This window comes from Galeopterus variegatus, unplaced genomic scaffold, assembly GCF_000696425.1.
Source record: "Galeopterus variegatus unplaced genomic scaffold, G_variegatus-3.0.2 Scaffold455, whole genome shotgun sequence".
NCBI classification, from domain to species: Eukaryota; Metazoa; Chordata; class Mammalia; order Dermoptera; family Cynocephalidae; genus Galeopterus; species Galeopterus variegatus.
In genome coordinates, this window is record NW_007726566.1 from 524,055 (window position 1) to 545,018 (window position 20,964).

General features: G+C 39.9%; 1 protein-coding gene across 2 annotated transcripts; it reads left to right on the forward strand.

Annotated features, from left to right (window-relative positions):
- Nucleotides 1–1,973: 1,973 nt before the first annotated feature.
- Nucleotides 1,974–17,529, forward strand: HIGD1C (HIG1 hypoxia inducible domain family, member 1C). 2 transcript variants are annotated; one of them, XM_008568980.1, is made up of 4 exons: nucleotides 1,974–2,061; nucleotides 2,580–2,681; nucleotides 6,969–7,103; nucleotides 17,451–17,529. In XM_008568980.1, the coding sequence occupies exons 2-4, from the start codon at nucleotides 2,588–2,590 to the stop codon at nucleotides 17,513–17,515; spliced, it is 294 nt and encodes a 97-aa protein (XP_008567202.1). In that variant the 5' UTR covers nucleotides 1,974–2,061; nucleotides 2,580–2,587; the 3' UTR covers nucleotides 17,516–17,529. The 2 variants fall into 2 exon arrangements, with proteins under 2 accessions (XP_008567202.1, XP_008567201.1); XM_008568979.1 differs by lacking the exon at nucleotides 1,974–2,061 and having other exon boundaries at nucleotides 2,451–2,681.
- Nucleotides 17,530–20,964: the final 3,435 nt, after the last annotated feature.

A 20,964-nucleotide genomic window follows, 5' to 3' on the forward strand; every position in this document is an offset into this window, starting at 1 on the left:
GCAGATACCATGTTAATCCTCATGATCAAAGCAGTGTGCTAGAGTACATTCATTTCAACTCAGGAGATGAACATTTCCCAATTTAGTGTTCAGTGATGACAGACACTAGCTTGAAATTGGCCATGGTGGGAGTTTTTGCACCATGGAAATTGACAAAAGCTACATACAAATCAGGGCTGTTTTTTCTGTCTGGAGAGCCAGTCGTTAAAAATTTATCATCACAACACTGGATCAAAGTTATAACCACCAGATAATTCGACCTTATGATAATACACATCAAGAAGAACACAGCACCACTTTTGTGGTATTCTGCATAAAACATATAGCCTCAATCTAACGAGAAAACATCAGGGAAAAAATAATAAATTGAGAGACATCCTATAAAAATAACTGGCCTGCATTGGCAAAATATCAGGGTCATGAACGACAAAGATGATTAAGGAGATGTTTCAGACTAAAGGAGACTGTAGAGACAAAACATGACAACTACATGAAATATATGATACTGATTGGGTCCTAGACCAGAAAAAAAAATTTTTTTTCTTTGTTTTTAAGTATATTATTGGGACAACTGGTGAAATGTTAGTAAAACCTTTAGATTGGAAAATAGTATTATAGCAATGCTAATCCCCTTATTTTGACCATTGTACTCTGGTTATGTAACAGAATACCCCAATGCATACAAAAGTATATAGAGGTAAAGTCAGAGCACATCGGTCTGCAACTTACTCTCAGATAGTTGGGAAGGAGGAAAAGAACGAAGGAATGGAGGGAAGGAACGAAAAGAAGATGGGAGAGAGCAGTTAACAAAGGGAATCTGGGTACCGGACATATAGCTCTTTGAACTATTCTGGAAACATCTGTAGGTTTGAAATTATTTAAAAAATAATAGTTGTAAAGAAAAAAAACGTGAACGCTACCTGGTTCTCTGCCCTCATCCTGAGGCCTATCCGGGTGCAGTCGAAGGGAGACGGTGAACAAGGACTTCTACGAGGCCAGAGCACAACCAATGGCCACAAACCCTCCCCAGAGCCTGGGGGCACTGCGGTATTGTGCGCAGGCGCACGCGGAGCAGTCTCCCGCAGGCGCCTTCCCGCGCAGTCCCGCCCTGCCCTTGGATTGGCTTTGGGTGCAGTGACGTCACGCTCTTGTGCACATGGCGCGTGTGCTGCTTGTAGCTCTGCCACAGCGGAGGTGTGAGGGCCTCACGGCCAAGTATCCAGGGGCGGGCTCTTGGTTCCTCAGCCTAGAATCCCAACTGTGGTGCGCGCGCCTCTGGCGGGCACACATTCTTAAAGGACGATGAGAATCTTGGCCTCAGATGGCTATATCCTGCCCACCTGACGCCCATGCTCCGGATTGTGACCCTGCGCACTCTTTCCTCTCAATTTTAGGCCCAAGAGTCAGGTAGCAAGACTCACATCCACAGAGGGAAGCAGAAGCTCGTTTTCTTCAGAAACCTTCATGTTTTCTCTCTCTGTATTTTTTTTTTTGGGGGGGGGGGGCCTGCCTTTTTTTTTTTTATTCAGATCAGATCAATGTAATGGACTAATGTGATGTCCTTAGGAATGAAGAGATTATCAACGTCCCTGTAGACTAAATTATGGCAGAGGGCTGGAGAGTTCACACAGTCCTGAGATTGGACAGTGAAAGTGTACTTGTACTGCAGTCCCTGCCAGGGGAAAGTAAATTGCTTCTGATTGTCTTTACTAAAAGGTATATAGAAAAAAGCAGTCAACCAGATTAATAGCTACATACCAAATATCGTATAACTTCGTATAATGTATGCTATACGAAGTTATTACGGCCTTTATATTTTCTTAATGCTGCCGTGGAAAGCCTAAAGTTTGTGGCCCAGGAGCTGCCGCCACTGAGTTTCTAGCCGGGATAGTGGAATCCTTGACCAGTACCAGCGCTCCACTCCCCGCAGGGCCTTCTCATTGTCAATTAGTTGGAAATTGCACATAAATGTGTCACAGCCTTACAACAGCTGTTCAGATCTACTGGCCTCTTGCTGAAGGAACACCAGCAGACAGACAGCAGGTTGTGGGGACGCCAAAGGTAATGTGTTTCTGAATGACTATCACATTTATGCACCTTCTGTAGAACTGGAGTGACCATTCTCCCATTACCTGTAAATCTGGAGTTATTTTTGCCTATGTTGGTACTGCCGTCATTCTTTAAAATAATACTTTATCAAGGAAACTCTGTATTATTATTGTTTGTGGAAGAAATCCTGAGGTTGCCGGTGATCTCAGATGCTAAGCAGTGAAAAGAGACTAACAGAATTATAATCCGTATTAATTTTTACTCAATTTATGAAATCTGATTATCATTTCCTCTCTATATTTTTCTCTTATCTCTTTCCTCTCCTCTCCCCGCCCCCTGCTCCAGAAAGGATTCTGTAGTGAAAAGTGTGAAGGAAAGGAATGACAATTGTTTATTTCAATCGAGCAGACAGGCATATCCAGCAAATGAAAACAAAAGAATATATAATCAAGACTGTGTTGGGAGAGGGCAAATGGATTCTTTTTAATAGGTCACAGCAACTACTTTTATTTATCTCCTGTTGTTACTAGAGAGAAAAATGTCTTCTGATAACCAGTGGTCAGCATATGAGGATGAAAACCAATTATCCCGACTGATGAAGAAATCTAGAGACTCCCCTTTTGTTCCTGTAGGTAAGTACAAGCCTTGACTGGATACTAGAAAACTAATAATACAGTAATGCCTTACTTAGTATCTTTAAGGATTGAGATGTTTCATATAGTTTTTTTCCAGATAATTTAAGCTAACCCCCTTTAAACATGAATATAAGTTGAACTTTCAAAATAGTTTCTAGTACATAAGTCTCCAATAAATGTTAGCTATTATTATTTGAAGCATCACATTTTATTCTATTTTATCCATTCGTTAGAGGTCTATCTAAAATTATTAGTTTGCAGCCAATCAAAGGAATTGATTGAATGGACTTTTAACTTTTTGGTAATGACTGAGGATTGTCACAGCAGCATCACTTTATTATACTGAAAATGTGTCATAGACTATTGAGATGTATATGACTCTTTGTCCTGTAAGTATCTGCAGCCTTTAAGTTTTTATGTCTGTTGTTCTGTTTCTTCCAATACTACTTGGGTATCATTAAAAACTTCTGCTTCTAAAGTTCTGTGGCACCAGAAGCCACCACTTAGATACCCAAGCTTGAAAGAACTATGAGTCAATTCAGAGTAAAGCTCTGAATGGAAGTCTTGGAAATCGGCCCACCTTTACACTTGAGAGCATGAACTTTGAGGAGTTCGTTTTGGCTGCTCAATGGCCCTTTTTGCTGGTTTCCTAGTGTGTTCCAGATGTCAAGGTTGGTGGTTAAGTAAACTCTGGATTAAAGAAATGGTGTTATAATTAGATCTGGAGTCTTAACCTCTTTAACTTTTCCCCACACATATTTAGTATGTTTACTAACAACAACTATATGTATGTGGACCTTAAAAACACACGCACACACACACACAATTTAAGCACCAATATTATGTTTTAAAATCTGAAGTTTCTTTCTTCTCCCTGGATGCTGAAGCTGCACTAAGAATTATTATTATATACTGCAGTCATGCCTCTTTCCTTGTGTTCCTTTTTCTGAAAACTATTACAATAATTTACTTAAATCAGACTTACATAAACTTGTGAATATATTATTTCCATAAAACTTTCTAAATAGGTATGTTGTGTTTCCTTTAAGTGTCACTGTGACTCTAGCAAGTTCCTAAGTGTCATTCCCATACCAAAAAGAACTAAATTTTACTTTACAGTAATATTCTGTGTCTAGAAGTTTCATTTAATTTGATTAGACTTGTAATAGCACCCATAATAAACGGAAGCAGATAATAGTGATTTATCTTCCTTAGCATTTTTAACTAGAAAAAAATTCAAGAACTCGACACTCCTTGAACAAATAGATCACAATAATGAACAGAGATTAGTCACTGTGCCTGTTGTATATTAAATTAGTTTTCCAGAGACATTTAGGGTGACTGAAGTAGAAAGATAAAAGTGTTTCCAGCTTAATTCAATTAAATACAAGCTACAAAGATATTACACTGAAAACAGTAAATGTTCTAGCTTTAATCTCTAAAAGAAACAAAATCAATTTGAGTAAGAAAAGAACCTTGATTTGATCAAGGAAAGAGAGCCAAATTTTTGCTAGAAAATAATGATAAAATTTGGGTATATAAAGCTATTGTTATTTTAACAATATCTACCATGTGTTTCCTGCTACAGGATGGAGTGTCCTGTGTAGATAATTTACATAACATTTTTATTGGTTATTTTAAACATCCATTATTATAAATATAATAAATTCATATCGTTCAAAATCATCTTATGATCACCATCACTGTTAAGGTCTGTGCATGCATTATATGTATTAAAATCTGTCTTGACAGATTATTTAGTTTGCTTCTTTCGTTTAACATTTCATGTGTATATTTTTGTGTAACAATACTTCCTATTCTTATCATTTTCTTTTTAATAGCTCTAGCGGTTTTCTTTTGTTGGGCCATTTGGGTTGTTTAGTTTTTCTTCATACATAGTGTAGCCATGAACATCTTTATGTTATTTTCTTGACTTTTCTTATTCTTATTTCCTTGGAGTATGTTCTCAAAAGTAGAATTTCCAGAGAAGGAAGCAGGTTCGATTTAATATTATTTATTATATATTTCCAGAGTTTTGTTGTTGTTGTTGTGAGCATATTCATTATTATAAATTGTAATTATTCTTTACATCCCCTTACCTGACCAATCACTCCCCAACCCCGTTCCCCCTCCCCATTTCTAGAGTTTTTCCCAGAAAGATTTGCAGTGATTTACCTGACCAATCACTCCCCAACCCCGTTCCCCCTCCCCATTTCTAGAGTTTTTCCCAGAAAGATTTGGCCAGGCTTACAGAGCCTTCAGAATTATACCTGTCTCCCCATGTGTTTATCATCATCATTTTATAGTTATTTGTTTTTTGCTGTTTTTATGTTTGTAGTATATCAGTCATTTTTATTTCAATTTCATTTATAGCTAATCAACATTTAAAATAACATATAAATGTGATTCTTTACTGATTCTTATTTACACTTATTAAATGGATTCTGAAAGAATAAATATGTCCTTGCCCACCCATAGAGATGCCTATGTGCCAACACAGTTAATCAAAACTTGCTATCCCACATAAAAATCAGTTGCATTTCCATAAACTAACAACAAACATAGGGAAACTGAAATTAAAAACATAATACCAGTGTGGTGTTGTAACATGAAGGTCAAAGGTTCAGATCCCTGTACTTGCCAGCCACCAAGAAAAGACAAAAAACAAAAACAAAAAACAACGTAATACCATTTACAGTCACCCCAAAGAAAACAAAATGCTTAGGTATAAATTTTTTTTTTTTTAAAGATGACCAGTACGGGGATCTTAACCCTTGACTTGGTGTTGTCAGCACCACGCTCTCTCATGTGAGTGAACCAGCCATCCCTATATAGGGATCCCTACCAGTGGCCTTGGTGTTATCAGCACCACATTCTCCCAAGTGAGCCATGGGCCGGCCCTTAAATTTAATAAAACATATATGCTGAAAATTACAAAATGCTAATTAAAGAAATCAAGGAAGACCTAAATAAATGAAGAGATTATAGAGTTTATGGATTAGAAGTCTCAGTATAAAAATGTCAGTTCTCCTCAAATTGATCTGTAGATTTAATGTAATTCCTATCAAAAGCCCAGCAAGGTTTTTTGTAGACATAGACAAGCTTATTCTAAAATTTATATGGAAAGACACAGACCTAGTATAGCTTAAAACAATGTTTTTTTTTTTTTCAAGGGATAAAGTGGAAGGAATCACTCTTCCTGAAATTAAGGCTTACTGTATATCTACAATCAAGACAGTGTGATATTGATGGAGGGGCAGATGCATAGATCAATGGGACAGAATAGAGAACCCCAAAAATAGACCCACATTTTTATTGTGCAAAAGTTTTCTTTATTCTGCCAAAATATATCCTTGTCATTTTCCTTGAAATTTTCATTGTCTACCTTGTCCTCTTATAGATGTTATATTTTCTTCTAGTTTTTTGTTGTTTATATATTTTTTTGTTTTGCATTTAATTCTAACCCATCTGGACTTTTATTTTTGCAGGGTCTGGTGTGAGATACAAATCTTAGTTCTTCTCTATACCAATAGATTGTGCAAATGGCATTTATTAAATAATTATTCCTTTATCTGTTATTTGGTTATTTTTGGCTTGTCATGGATTAAGTTCTCATAGTATTTTAAACCTCTTTCTAGAATCTTTCCTGTTGATCAGTTCTCAGCCAATTACATAGGATCTTGGTTGTCACAGCAGTATACCCCTTGACATTTGCAGGAAAATAGAAATACTTTTATGGGCTTCTGGACTTTTCTAGAATGACAGTTCTTCCCAGAGTCATATACTTCTTTGGCATATATTCATACCTTTTCAGCTCTCATTAAAGTTTATTGTCTCACTTTTTACAGAACAAAGTTTTTTATCATTTCACTAGTATTTGATGACAGGAAGAGAGGAGTAAAGCCACACACTCAAAAGCTATAGATGCTGGGATATTGAGTTGGTTCACTCACTGGCTGAGTAACTTGCTCCAATAATAGCCTTGTTAGCATGCACAATCAAAATCATGCCTCAGGAAAATTACAGATAACTAGACAAGTTATTATACTATACAGTTCAGGTTTTTCTGGGAAGAGTCAAAACTGCAAATATTGAATCTAATAATGTTAGTGGCCCATTTTAAAATCTGGTAGATCAAATCCAGCATGGTTCCTTTTTAAAATATTCTTTGTTTCTTCACTGATTATCTTCCAGGTACTTGTCCTTTACATAGTCTTTCATTTAACTTTCTAAGCTCTTGGGAAGTCTTGCCTGCTGTTTAATCCATACTTTTTAAATTTGCAGGTATAGCAGGCTTTATGACTGTGGTGTCCTATGGCCTTTACAAGTTAAAGTACAGGAGAGATCAGAAAATGTCCATTCATCTTATTCACGTAAGAGTTGCTGCCCAAGGATTTGTTGTAGGAGCTGTGACTTTAGGTAACCTGCTTAATTTATATCCTATGTTTAGCTGTCTTTGAGAATATTTTTATTTATTTTATTCATTCATAGCAGAAGTGAATATTGGGTCAAGATGATATAATGGGGGAGAGAGGTAAGAAGGACTGATCTTCATTTGATTGAAGATGCTGCCCAGTTATGGGCTTAATTTCTTATGATTTTTGGCTGACAAAACCCCCAGCAGAGAACTAGGGTGACTGGTAGTTATTCTCCAGAGTGAAAGGAGCAGTGAGGGCCGGCCCTGTGGCTCACTCGGGAGAGTGCGGTGCTGATAACACCAAGGCCAAGGGTTTGGATCCCACACAGGGATGGCCGGTTGGCTCACTGGGTGAGCATGATGCTGACAACACCAAGCCAAGGGTTGAGATCCCCTTACTGGTCATCTTTTAAAAAAAAAAAAAAAAAGAAAGGAGCAGTGAGTAGTTCTATGCTATATAACTCAGCTAAGAGTAGCAGTTATTGATCACAGCATATATTGCATGGCTAGGAGAAGTGGACATATTTCCCAGCCTATTTGAACAGCAGATGTGGTTATTAAAATAGTTTAACTGGAAAGAAGACATTATTAGAGCCCACAAATCTCAACAGCCTTGTTCTCCTTTTGTTCCAAGTTTGAACACTGGGCAAGTCTTTTTCTTTTTTTATTAATCCACAATTAAGCAAGACCTACACACTCAAATCCAAAAGAACAGGTATAAAATTATCTTGGTTAATTCAGGTTACATCAACAGCTAAATCAGATATTTCTAATAAGAAGTCTATTATGAGACCTAAATTATCTAAATATTTTTTGTCTATATTAATGGGAAGAAGTCACATGTTCTAAGCTCCCCTTTATGCTGTGCAGAGTAGAGTCACCCTAAGAGTAGGTCAAGGATTATGGAATGATGGATGAGGGGCTTGCATATAGGAAGTTAAGAGGTAATTAATTATCTTATTACTATGAGCCGTGATATGCGAGTCTTAAACCAAATACAACAAGAACCTTTACTACACAGTTACAGTCCTCATTTTCATAATTCAGCAAATATTTATTGAACATCTGCTATGTGCAGATGAGACTCAGTAACTACCCTCAAATAGTTTAGTATCCTTAGGAAGAGAGACAAAGAAGAGAAGACCATTATATGGTCTCTATAAGTCATAGATGCTGTAACTAACAAAAACAGCACAGGTTGCTATGGAAACACAAGCACAAAGAAGGGGTATTTAATTATGACTGAGAGGTCAAGGGGGATTCTCAAGGATGTAAACCATGTGATGAGCCAAGAATATGGAGGAAGTAAATAGGCAGAGAAGGAGATCAGGATTCTAGGCAGAAAAAAACCAAAGACACAGAAGCATGGCATGTTAGTGGAACTCTTGGTATAGTAGGTGAATCAATCAGTGTTTGATGAGAGAAGCAGAATTAATAGTAATTTTTTTTTTCCTTTTTGTCTTTTTTCGTGTCCGGCAACAGGATCGCAACCCTTGGTGTTGCGCCCGCACCTCGCTCAGCCAGTGAGCGGGAACCGGTCTGTATGTGGGATCCAAACCCTCAGCGGGAGCGCCGCTGCGCTCCCAAGCGGCGCACTGTAGCAGTGCGCCACCGGGCCGGCCCCAATAGTAATATTTAATAAAGGATTTATTATAAGTATTTGGACTTATATAATTATGAGGCTCTTGTTTACATATCTGGAGCTGGGGCCTAAAGTGGATAGGGCAAGCAGTTAGGAAGAAAAAATTGATGTAAAGTGGGAGAAGCAAAGAACACCTGGAACCTACAAGGATGAGGTAGAACACACAGGACACACTGGAACCCCTGTAGGTTTTCAACCATTTCCAAGCCTCCAAATTTGATGATGAGAGTGACATATAGGAATATGCCCTTCATCCTGGAGCTAAACATGGGCCTACCCAATGAGTCAGAGAAGATGAAGGAGAAAATTCAGCAGTAGCCATAGTAGTTATGTTCATGATTGCTGCCCCATGCCAAAAAGGTGGGCCAGCAGATGAGCAAAACTGTGCTCCAACAGTGCCTTCCAAGCATAAGAAGAATGTGGCTGCCACTTCTGCCTTCTAAATCTCACGCAAAATGTCTCTTGTGCACTAACCCAGGGAATAAAGAGAAAGGAATTCTGGAAAATGTAGTTAAAGGTTAGCTCAGCTGACACAATACAAATCCACCATTCTCCAATCCTTGTCAACTTGGCATTCACATATACACCTCTTTTAATCACACTTCCAAATAAAGACAGTGGCAGACTCAGCCATCCCTTGTATCACCAAAAACATGCTAATTCTCTCACAAAAGAGGATACAAAATCCCTTTATCAACCTTTGATATTGATTCCTTTGAGCTGAATCATTCCCTTTTGATATCCTGTAACTTAAATCCTGAGATATAAGGTTAACTACTATTAACATTTCTTATGTTAGATGTTAACTACTGTTAACATTTCTTATGTTAGGTAAATGAAAGTGGGGAATAGAAAAAAAATCAATATATACACAAATGGATTCATATAAAAATAAGGAAATATATTCATAACTACCACAGTCTTTATTTTTGCAACTGGTCAGATGGTCATATCTGGTATTATAACTATGTTCTTCTACTATCTGTTACATATTCCCTTTGCCTTTGGCATGCACCTTAGCTGTTCATGGTTATTTGACTGGTGAGGTGACCCAAACCTTTATTCATAAAGGGTCTGAGTCATTAGCCATATGCCTGTATTGGGTATAGTTTTCCTTTGTTTTTAATAACAGGACATGGGAGTACAAAGAAGTGCCCTGGACCCTGCATTGACATCATTCACTTCCATTTCCCCTTGCTATTCAGATCAGATCAATGTAATGGACTAATGTGATGTCCTTAGGAATGAAGAGATTATCAACGTCCCTGTAGACTAAATTATGGCAGAGGGCTGGAGAGTTCACACAGTCCTGAGATTGGACAGTGAAAGTGTACTTGTACTGCAGTCCCTGCCAGGGGAAAGTAAATTGCTTCTGATTGTCTTTACTAAAAGGTATATAGAAAAAAGCAGTCAACCAGATTAATAGCTACATACCAAATACCAAAGGTTGTGTTGATTTGTTTTAGCAATGATACCACACCTGGATAGCAGCTGCAGTTAGGGTGATCACCTGATTAAGTTTACAGGAATCAGTATCATTCTCCAAAATCCATCTGTCTTCTGCTAAATAAGCAAACTGAATGGGGATGTGTTAGAAATCACCACTCTGGCATGCTCATCTCTATAATCCCTCTGGGAATACAGTAATGCTTTGGTTTACTATTTTGATAAAGGCAATTGGCTCCCCTTGACTTTTCCTACCATAATAGCCCTTACTTCACAGGTCAGGGAACCAGTGTGAGAATTCTGACAGTTGCTGAGTATGTCTATTACAATTACACATTCCAGAACTAGGGAATAACATAGGATGGGTTCAGGGACTCACCAGGCTGAGTATGACATGAGCCCACAGCAAAATTCCATTGACCGCCTGACCTCCATAAACCCCTACTTTCACTGGTAGGCCACACTAATTGTACCAAAGTAGGAATTAGTGTTAATTCACAACCACCATTCAAAAATGCCCCATAATCCCTTCCTTGGTACACAGGTACCCCAGTAAATGACCACAGGTCCCTTTGGGGAAGTCTAGAAGGAGGATTTACAGTTTGTCTGTTTTTGGTTTTGTAACAGGGTCTTTCCTTAAGGGGATCTGGCCTTCCTCTCACTCAAAGGACTTTGGGTCTGTGAACTAACTCAAATCTAGAAACTGGTCAAGGGGCCATGGCTCTCTATTGTGGTGATACAAGTCAGACTTTGGTTCACCAAGCCTAGAGCTTTTCTGCTTATATGCTGCCCACCATTTTCTTTCTTTTTTCTTTTTTGGCAGTTGGCCATTAAGGGTATCCAAACTCTTGACCTCAGTGTTACCAGTACCAGTTGTAACTAAATGAGCTAACTGGCCAGCCCCTGCCCATCACTTCCAATTCTAGGGACAGCATAATCAGACAGTGCCAAAGATCTCTGAAATTTAGACTATTCTGACTACTGCTTAGGCTCTGCTGCCCGTTACAGAAATGATGCTTTCCTTGTCTTTGTCAATTAAATGCTGTCACTTGACCCCCTAACCCCAGGATCGCATTATCCCCATTTAATTCAGGGCGCCCAGCAGTTCACACTGTCATTTCTGGCTTACAGATGATAGTCACCACAGAACTCTTGAAGGATGCCAGGATTACCTTCACAAATGTATCTCTCACAACCTTGGTGAAGGGAATAGATATATTTAGGGAGTAGGTAAGGAGAATATATTCACTCTAACATTCCAATAGCCCTAATCCTTTGGATATCTCTCTATAGCAGAGTTTCTCAACCTCAGCACTATCGACATTTTGGGCTGTTGTGGAGGGCTGTCCTATGCATTGCAGGATGTTTACCAGCATCCCTGGTCTCTACCCACAAGATGCTAGTAGAATTCCCTTCCATCTCTCCACTTCTAGTTGTGACAACTCAAAATGTCTCCAGACATTACCAGGTTTCCCTGGGGAATAAAACCACCCCTAGTTGAGAACCACTGCTCTACCAAGGAAGTTCTGGCATTTCAATGTCATTTACTGGAGATTACCTTCTAGTACAAGTTTCAGTCATTATCAGACAGGGATGGAAGGACTTCTACTAGAAAAGGAGTTTCAGTAAAATATAGGGGCTCAAGGACCCATTTTTTTAAAAATCTGCCTCTATGTCTATTCCAATTTTCAGGATCCTACTCCTTTCAAAGCAATGCCCTAATTTTAACATAAGAGACTTTGAAGTTGGGAACTTGTGTGGTAATTAGCCCCTTAGATTAGACCCTGTGTGTAGCCTCATGGCTACAGGAGTTAAAAGTTTCTTTTTGGAAAGTCATAAAGCTTTCAGGTCCCTCATGGGAACTTGAGCTAGGAATTAAAAGCTCCGAGCCCATCATTTTCTTGATTAGACCCTGTGTGTAGCCTCATGGCTACAGGAGTTAAAAGTTTCTTTTTGGAAAGTCATAAAACTTTCAGGTCCCTCATGGGAACTTGAGCTAGGAATTAAAAGCTCCGAGCCCATCATTTTCTTTTCCAGCACACTTAGAAGTAACCAACCTCATGATACCCCTTATTTCCACTACATGTTCTATGGTAGTAAATATTTGATCACCCAAAACCTCATTTTCTATAGGGACTTGATTAAAGTATCTACAGGTGATAATTTTTTTTAAAAAGGTGACTGGTAAGGGGATCTTAACCCTTGGCTTGGTGTTGTCAGCACCGCACTCTCCCGAGTGAGCCACGGGCCGGCCCTACAGGTGATAATTTAAGAAACTTTTTTTTTTTTTTTTTGCTGCTGCATGCTATGGACTGTTAGCATCCTCTTTATCATTGAAAAAGTGGTCATTAATGCCTTTAAACCTAATCAGATCAGAGAACCAATTCCAGATAACCCAGAACCAATTCAGGGAATCTGTCCTCATGGTTCTGTTCCTCTGGAAGCACTTCTAATACCAAATTCTGTATCAGTCAAGGTTCAATCAGAGAAGCATAACTACCAGTTGTGGTGATATTTTGAAATATGTATTTGAGGGGCCAGCCTGTATTTGGGAGAGTGTGGTGCTGATAACACCAAATCAAGAGTTAAGATCCCCTTACCAGACATCTTTTAGGAAAAAAAAAAAGAAAAGAAAAGAAAGAAATATGTATTTGGTCTTCATCCCCATCTCCTGGCATACAACTCCTAAAATCCTTAGAATTTCCAAACCTCCAAATCCCTCCCAACTCCCCATAGCTTCAGGACCGGGACTGGTCACAGACCAAGGTGGGACTGAAAGTCCCTCCCAATAGAGAGGGGCAGGAGGTTAAGTTGATCACCAATGGCCAGTGATTTAATCGGTCATGCCTTTGTAAGGAAGCTTCTCTAAAAACCCAACAAGCCTGGGTTCACAGAGCTTCTGGACAGCAAACAAGTGTGTGTTTTTGCTTCTACTTGCCAGGAGAGTGGGGGCATCCCAACTCCCCAGGGACAGAAGCTCCTGTGCTTGGAACCCTTCCAGACCTCGCCCTGTTTCTCTCTTCACCTGCCTGTTTATTTGTATCCTTTAAACTATCTTTGTAATAAATGAATAAACGTGTTTCCCTGAGTTCTGTGAGCTGCTCAGCAAATTACTTAGACCCAAGGAAGGGGTTGTGGGAACCCCAGTTTATAGCCAGAAAGTCAGAAGCACAGGTAAAATAACCTATAGGTTATGACTGGCATCAGATGGGAGGTGCTGGCTGGTTAGTTAGCTCAGTTGGTTAGAGCACAGCCTTATTAATATCAAAGTCACAGGTTTGGATCCCAGTGAGCCACCAAAAAAAAAAAAATGAAGGTGAAGGGGATGGTCTTGGGGACTGAGCCATCAACCTGTGGGATGGGCCGGCCCGTAGCTCACTCGGTAGAGTGCGGTGATGATAACACCAAGGCCACGGGTTCGGATCCTATATAGGTTATTAATATCAAAGTCACAGGTTTGGATCCCAGTGAGCCACCAAAAAAAAAAAAAATGAAGGTGAAGGGGATGGTCTTGGGGACTGAGCCATCAACCTGTGGGATATGACACTATCCCCAGGTAGACAGCATTGGAATTGGAATTAGAAAGTACCTGGCTGGTGTCCGTTGCAGAATTCGTTGCTTGGTGTGTGGGAGAGTATAGTGGGAAAAATGTTTTTCCTTCACTCAGCAGTGATATATATAAAGGGATTTACTGTGTAGTTATGACCTTAAACAATTTTGGAACTGGCTAAACAGTCCATGTGAAGCTGTTGCTTAAGTTTCTATTGCTGGAGTCTGAAGTCAGCAGGGCAATAGTTGGGAAGGAAAAATAAAGTGGAATCTACAAGGATGAGCTGGAACCCAAAAAGATAGATGGGAAATTGAGTCATTCTCAGTGCCTCCCAACTTCAATCATAGAGATCAGGATAATCTGGCACCCTATATCATGGAGCTAAACAACACCTGGCCCTGAAGCCAGAGAATCTAAAGAAGATCTAGAAGGAGCTGAAGGGGCTGTGGGCCTGGCAGTTGCCCCAAAACAGCATGGTGAGCCAGCAGATAAACAATATGAGTATGTAAAAGCTGTAACAGTGCCTGGTGCTCTACACCAAGTCCTCAATCTTCTAAATGTAAAAAGAATACGGCTGCTGCTGCTTCAACTTTCACATTCCATATTTCATGCAAAATGCCTCCTCTCATGAGCCAAGCTTACCCAGAACTATTTAGGGAAGGGAACTCTGGGAAGCATAGTCACAGCTTAGCTAAATTTATATAAAACAAATCCCCGATAGATTTATAATGGTTGAGAGCTGAAGGGTAACAAGTTGAGGTGAGCCAGAGAAAAGTTTAAACAGGGAAGTAATATAGTTAGATTGGCAGTTTAGAAAGATGCCTACTTTACAGAAAGATCAGAAACAGGCAATATAAAACTGTTTAGGGATAAACAGAGGAGCAAACTATAAAGATAAGGAAAAAAACTTATCATAAAACTCAGCACAGTGGTTAGCTATGGAAAAGAGAGAGCAGGCTATGATCAGAAAAGGAAACCTGGGAGGTTTCTAAGATGCCTAAAGTTTTCTGTTTCTTTATTCATAATTACAGGTGTTCACTCTACAACTGTTTGTTAATCTGGTCATTTAAGATTTATGTGCTGTTCTTCATGCACATTATGAGTATTTCACCATGAAAAAACTGTTAAAAGGAAAAAGAAAATGCCTAGAAATGATTTGCAAAGAGGAGAAAATAAAGACAGAGAAACCAATTAGACTATGAGTCAGATCTGAATTAAGGCATTGGCAGTGGAAATAGATGGATTCAAGAAATATTAAGGACTCAGCAACCAAGTGATTGGGGAAAGTAAGGAAGAGGAATCAAGGATGATCCTCAGGTTTCTGGTTCATGCAACCAGATGGAAGGTTCTGCCTTTCACTAATACAGAGACTGAAGAAAAGAGCAATTTTGGTGGGAGGATGAGTGCATGTTGATCAAACAATAATCGCTAACATTTAATGAGTGCTTATGATGTACCAGCCACTTTAATTGCTTTATATGTGAGGAGTCTTCAAAGAGTTCGTGCAAAGGTTCGTATTATCTTTTAATTCTATTTTTCCATGAACTTTTTAAAGTACCCTATCATCTCATTTACTCTAATTACTTATTTTGACACCTAATATATTGCAATACAATTCAATACTGACACTAACCACCTGGAGCTGCTAGCAACCGATTGTACAGGTTTAAGAGTATGGTCCCCCACAAGACTGCTTTTACTTCAGATGCCAGCCACACTTTTATTACTATAAACTCAGGTATGATGCAAGAGGCTCATGAATAACAAAGACCCTCCTATTACTCAGGAAATTCCAAGCCTTTTATAAGCTTCATACTGGAAACCCAGGACAAAGACCCACCCTCTGAGGTAGATACTGTTACACTTTTTACAAATAAGGAAACTGGGGCTTTGAAGGGAAAAGTCACTTGTTCACAATCACACGGGCAATCTAATCCAGAACCTGAACTCCTAATTTTATATTATACTGATTGAAATGCCTATGGCGAATGTCTCCAAATTTAGAGGACTCATACCCTAGAAGATGTATAAGGAGATCCATGGGGATGTGGAAAGAAAATATTCTATCTTTAAAAAGCTTTCCTGGGCCGGCCTGTGGCTCACTCGGGAGAGTGCGGTGCTGATAACACCAAGGCCACGGGTTCGGATCCTATATAGGGATGGCCAGTTTGCTCACTGGCTGAGCGTGGTGCTGACAACACCAGGTCAAGGGTTAAGATCCCCTTACTGGTCATCTTTAAAAAAAAATTTTTTAAAAAGCTTTACTAATATATAGATTGACCATAGTACATTTATTTACATTATTTATAAATACATGAAGATTTAGGGGGGCATGTTCAACATATTTACTTATTCATATAAATTTGGAAAGTTTGACAATCACCTACCTATGGGCAATAATGAATATATGGGTTTCATACTCAGAATAGAGATCTAACCTGCTTACCAGTAACACAGGTGTGAATGAGGTGAGAAAAGAGTTGAGATCAGAACTTCAGGGAATACCAACATTTAGGAGGTAGGCCAGAGGTAAGAATTAGCTGTGTCTAATAAGCCAAAGGACATGGATATGAGCCCTATAATTCTCTCTGAATCTGAGAATGTTATTTCCATAGATACTACAAAGATTCAAGTAAAAACATTTTTTGGCTTAAATTTTTTGCATCAATTCTAGTTACACTATTTCATTAGAAAATTATGTAGATTTCTACCTCAATTTGCTATCATGTTGTGATATGAGAACTAATTTACCCTTTATCTTCTGTGCACTCTATGAAGATAGTAACAAGTAGTATTAGAATGAAATTAGAAGGAAAGTGAAGGGCTGGCCCGGTGGCGCACTCAGTAGAGTGCGGCGCTTAGGAGCGCAGCGGCGCTCCCGCCGAGGGTTCGGATCCCATATAGAGACCGGTCTGCTCACTGGTTGAGCGCGGTGCGGGCGCGACACTGAGGGTTGCAATCCCGTTACCGGTCACAAAAAAAGACAAAAAAGGAAAAAAAAAAAAAAAAGAAGGAAAGTGAAGTAAAGGATTTCATGTGGACCATCTACTAGATAGCTAAGAACTTGATAATTGAGATGGGAGGGGTGGGGGGAATGTGAGAGTTGTAGTTTAAATCTGACTTCTTAACTTGCTTTTGGGTGTGAACATTTGCTGACATCCCTGGAATTCACTGAAACAGCTCCTCTCTTCCTCAGACTATTTCCCCTAGTACTTCCTCCTTTCTACATGGCCTTAGGACCTTGTGGAAGCCATACATATCTTCTACCTAAACTCATAGCTAACTTACCCACTAAACTGTAAATCCCTAGAAGCAGGGATTACATCCATTCACCTTTGTTTTCCTTGGGATACTGAACACAGTAGGCACTAAATAAATGTTTGCTAAATTGAGATGCCTATTATTTTTATGTTAATATCTGGTCAAATTTACTCACTTTCTTAACATTTCACCAGATTTTAAAATTCACACTTTAGGGTGGCATAGTAATATCATAAATTCAGATCGATACTGATCCAAAGGACTGTTAGGGTTTTTGTTTTTGTTTTTTTCTGGAGTCACATGTGTGATCTGAGCCAAAAATTAATAAGAGGGAAGGCTTTTGTTTTTTTATTTTTAGATCATGGGCTAATTTCAGAAAAATACCAATGGAAGAAATTCAGTGTTTGTTTCCCATGGATATTCTATTGATATATGTCTTTTTGTTTCTAGGTGTTCTCTATTCTATGTATAAGGATTACATTAGACCTCGATTCTTCAGTGTGTCCAAAAAATGAAGCTATATCCTGGAAGCAAGAAAGACAAGAGGCTTCTGAAAACTATTTATTATGAAGAATAAATTTTCAAAATGTAGCAAATTTTACTGAACAAGTTATCAGACAATTCTCATGGCTTTTGTATACTAAGTCTCAATGTTTTAAGAAGTTGATTTCTAAGTCAACAAATATTCAACTCAGAAATGTCCTTTGTTGATGTCTTTCAGAACATAGGACATGATTTATTGACTTAAAAAAATTTTACTTTTGGCTGGCTAGTTAACTCAGTTGGTTAGAGCATAGCCTTATAACACCAAGGTCACAGGTTAGGATTCCCATACCGGCCAGCCGCCAAACAAAACAAAAAAAATTTTTCTTTAAATTTTTTAGTTAGAAGTGGAAAATAAGGCCGGCCCGTGGCTCACTCGGTAGAGTGCGGTGCTGATAACACCAAGGCCACGGGTTCGGATCCTACATAGGGATAGCCAGTTTGCTCACTGGGTGAGCGTGGTGCTGACAACACCAAGTCAAGGATTGAGATCCCCTTACCGGTCATCTTTAAAAAAAAAAAAAAAAAAAAGAAGTGGAAAATAATCTATATTATGCCAGACCAATCTGAAAATTAATAGCTAACTATATAGTGGTTACAAAAAACTTTTCTATGTCCATGTTAAATGTGATGCCATATTCATCTCCCCAAATAGGACAAAGTAAATAAGATTTCATTAAGCACTTTTTTAGATTGGGTAATAATTAGATCAGAAGAGAACAGTCATGTTGTTATTCAAAGTTGGTTCACCACTTTGCACCTCACTCTTATATAGAAACTTGACTATTTTAACACAAACATAAACGTTTAACACTTAAATATCTGTGTATTCATTTTTATACTTCTTCGAAGTATTTCTAGGAATACAAAGGTAAACTGCTAACAAATCCCTTTTCCCCCAGATGGCAAAAAGGATTTAGTCCAGAAGTGTTAATGCTAATCTGGTATGACACTATTGAAAGCACAAGAAACCAAGATAGGTGTTAAATATTAAGTATACTTGTGGCCTCAAACTCCTCTGTAACTGCCGTAGGGTTCTAAAAAATTAACTATACTTTATTGAAGTGATAACTGTTTTGACCTGGGCTTACTCTCAAAGACTCGAAGCCTAGGAAAGGAAAAAAAAAAGTTGTTACTGTAATAAAATCAAGAATATAGTGTCTGCACTGTAAGATGATTTGTGACGGGTATTTCCTTTTCCTCAGTGTTTCCTGTAAAGGAGAGTTACCCTGACAGAAAAGTGAAGTCCAGTATTTGAGGAGAGAGATGTAGGAATATCTGAAAATATGTCTGCATTCTAGATGTTAACCCACTGTTCTGTGTATTGTATGCACTTTTCTCCAAAGTTAATAATTTAAAAAGTTGTCATTTGTACATATCATTGAAGCTCTTCCAGTGCTACTGAGTACACATATCTTGGTCAACACAGTTCTCATTGGAAAATAGGCAAGGAAAGAATCCAACTACTTTATTCCTTTACAGTAAATATTCCAGCACCTGGATCTAATATGTTCCATGAAGGTCAGGAAAATTGAAGACAAGATGGCACAGAAATAAGTGATCCCTTCATGTTGATCAAACAATGAAAAGATAAGAGGGTACTTCAAAAAGTTCATGGAAAAATAGAATTAAAAGATAGTATGAATCTTTCCAGGAACTTTTTGAAGACCCCCCTCATATTTCTAACCAGGCTACTAGAAAGATTCCACTCTCTCAATATATACTCAGCATTAAAAATACATGGGCCGGCCCGGTGGCGCACTGGATAGTGCGCCGCTTGGGAAGCGCGGCGGCGCTCCCGCCCGAGGGTTCGGATCCCACATACAGACTGGTTCCCGCTCACTGGCTGAGCGCGGTACGGCCGGTCTCAAAAAGGACAAAAAAAAAAAAAAGATCTATGAGTTTTGGGCCGAGCCTGTGCGCACTCAGGAGAGTGCGGCGCTGGGAGTGCAGCAGCACTCACGCCTCAGGTTCGGATCCTATATAGGGATGACCAGTGTGCTCACTGGCTGAGCGCGGTACGGCCGGTCTCAAAAAGGACAAAAAAAAAAAAAAGATCTATGAGTTTTGGGCCGAGCCTGTGCGCACTCAGGAGAGTGCGGCGCTGGGAGTGCAGCAGCACTCACGCCTCAGGTTCGGATCCTATATAGGGATGACCAGTGTGCTCACTGGCTGAGCGCGGTACGGCCGGTCTCAAAAAGGACAAAAAAAAAAAAAAGATCTATGAGTTTTGGGCCGAGCCTGTGCGCACTCAGGAGAGTGCGGCGCTGGGAGTGCAGCAGCACTCACGCCTCAGGTTCGGATCCTATATAGGGATGACCAGTGTGCTCACTGGCTGAGCGCGGTACGGCCGGTCTCAAAAAGGACAAAAAAAAAAAAAAGATCTATGAGTTTTGGGCCGAGCCTGTGCGCACTCAGGAGAGTGCGGCGCTGGGAGTGCAGCAGCACTCACGCCTCAGGTTCGGATCCTATATAGGGATGACCAGTGTGCTCACTGGCTGAGCGCGGTACGGCCGGTCTCAAAAAGGACAAAAAAAAAAAAAAGATCTATGAGTTTTGGGCCGAGCCTGTGCGCACTCAGGAGAGTGCGGCGCTGGGAGTGCAGCAGCACTCACGCCTCAGGTTCGGATCCTATATAGGGATGACCAGTGTGCTCACTGGCTGAGCGCGGTACGGCCGGTCTCAAAAAGGACAAAAAAAAAAAAAAGATCTATGAGTTTTGGGCCGAGCCTGTGCGCACTCAGGAGAGTGCGGCGCTGGGAGTGCAGCAGCACTCACGCCTCAGGTTCGGATCCTATATAGGGATGACCAGTGTGCTCACTGGCTGAGCGCGGTACGGCCGGTCTCAAAAAGGACAAAAAAAAAAAAAAGATCTATGAGTTTTGGGCCGAGCCTGTGCGCACTCAGGAGAGTGCGGCGCTGGGAGTGCAGCAGCACTCACGCCTCAGGTTCGGATCCTATATAGGGATGACCAGTGTGCTCACTGGCTGAGCGCGGTACGGCCGGTCTCAAAAAGGACAAAAAAAAAAAAAAGATCTATGAGTTTTGGGCCGAGCCTGTGCGCACTCAGGAGAGTGCGGCGCTGGGAGTGCAGCAGCACTCACGCCTCAGGTTCGGATCCTATATAGGGATGACCAGTGTGCTCACTGGCTGAGCGCGGTACGGCCGGTCTCAAAAAGGACAAAAAAAAAAAAAAGATCTATGAGTTTTGGGCCGAGCCTGTGCGCACTCAGGAGAGTGCGGCGCTGGGAGTGCAGCAGCACTCACGCCTCAGGTTCGGATCCTATATAGGGATGACCAGTGTGCTCACTGGCTGAGCGCGGTACGGCCGGTCTCAAAAAGGACAAAAAAAAAAAAAAGATCTATGAGTTTTGGGCCGAGCCTGTGCGCACTCAGGAGAGTGCGGCGCTGGGAGTGCAGC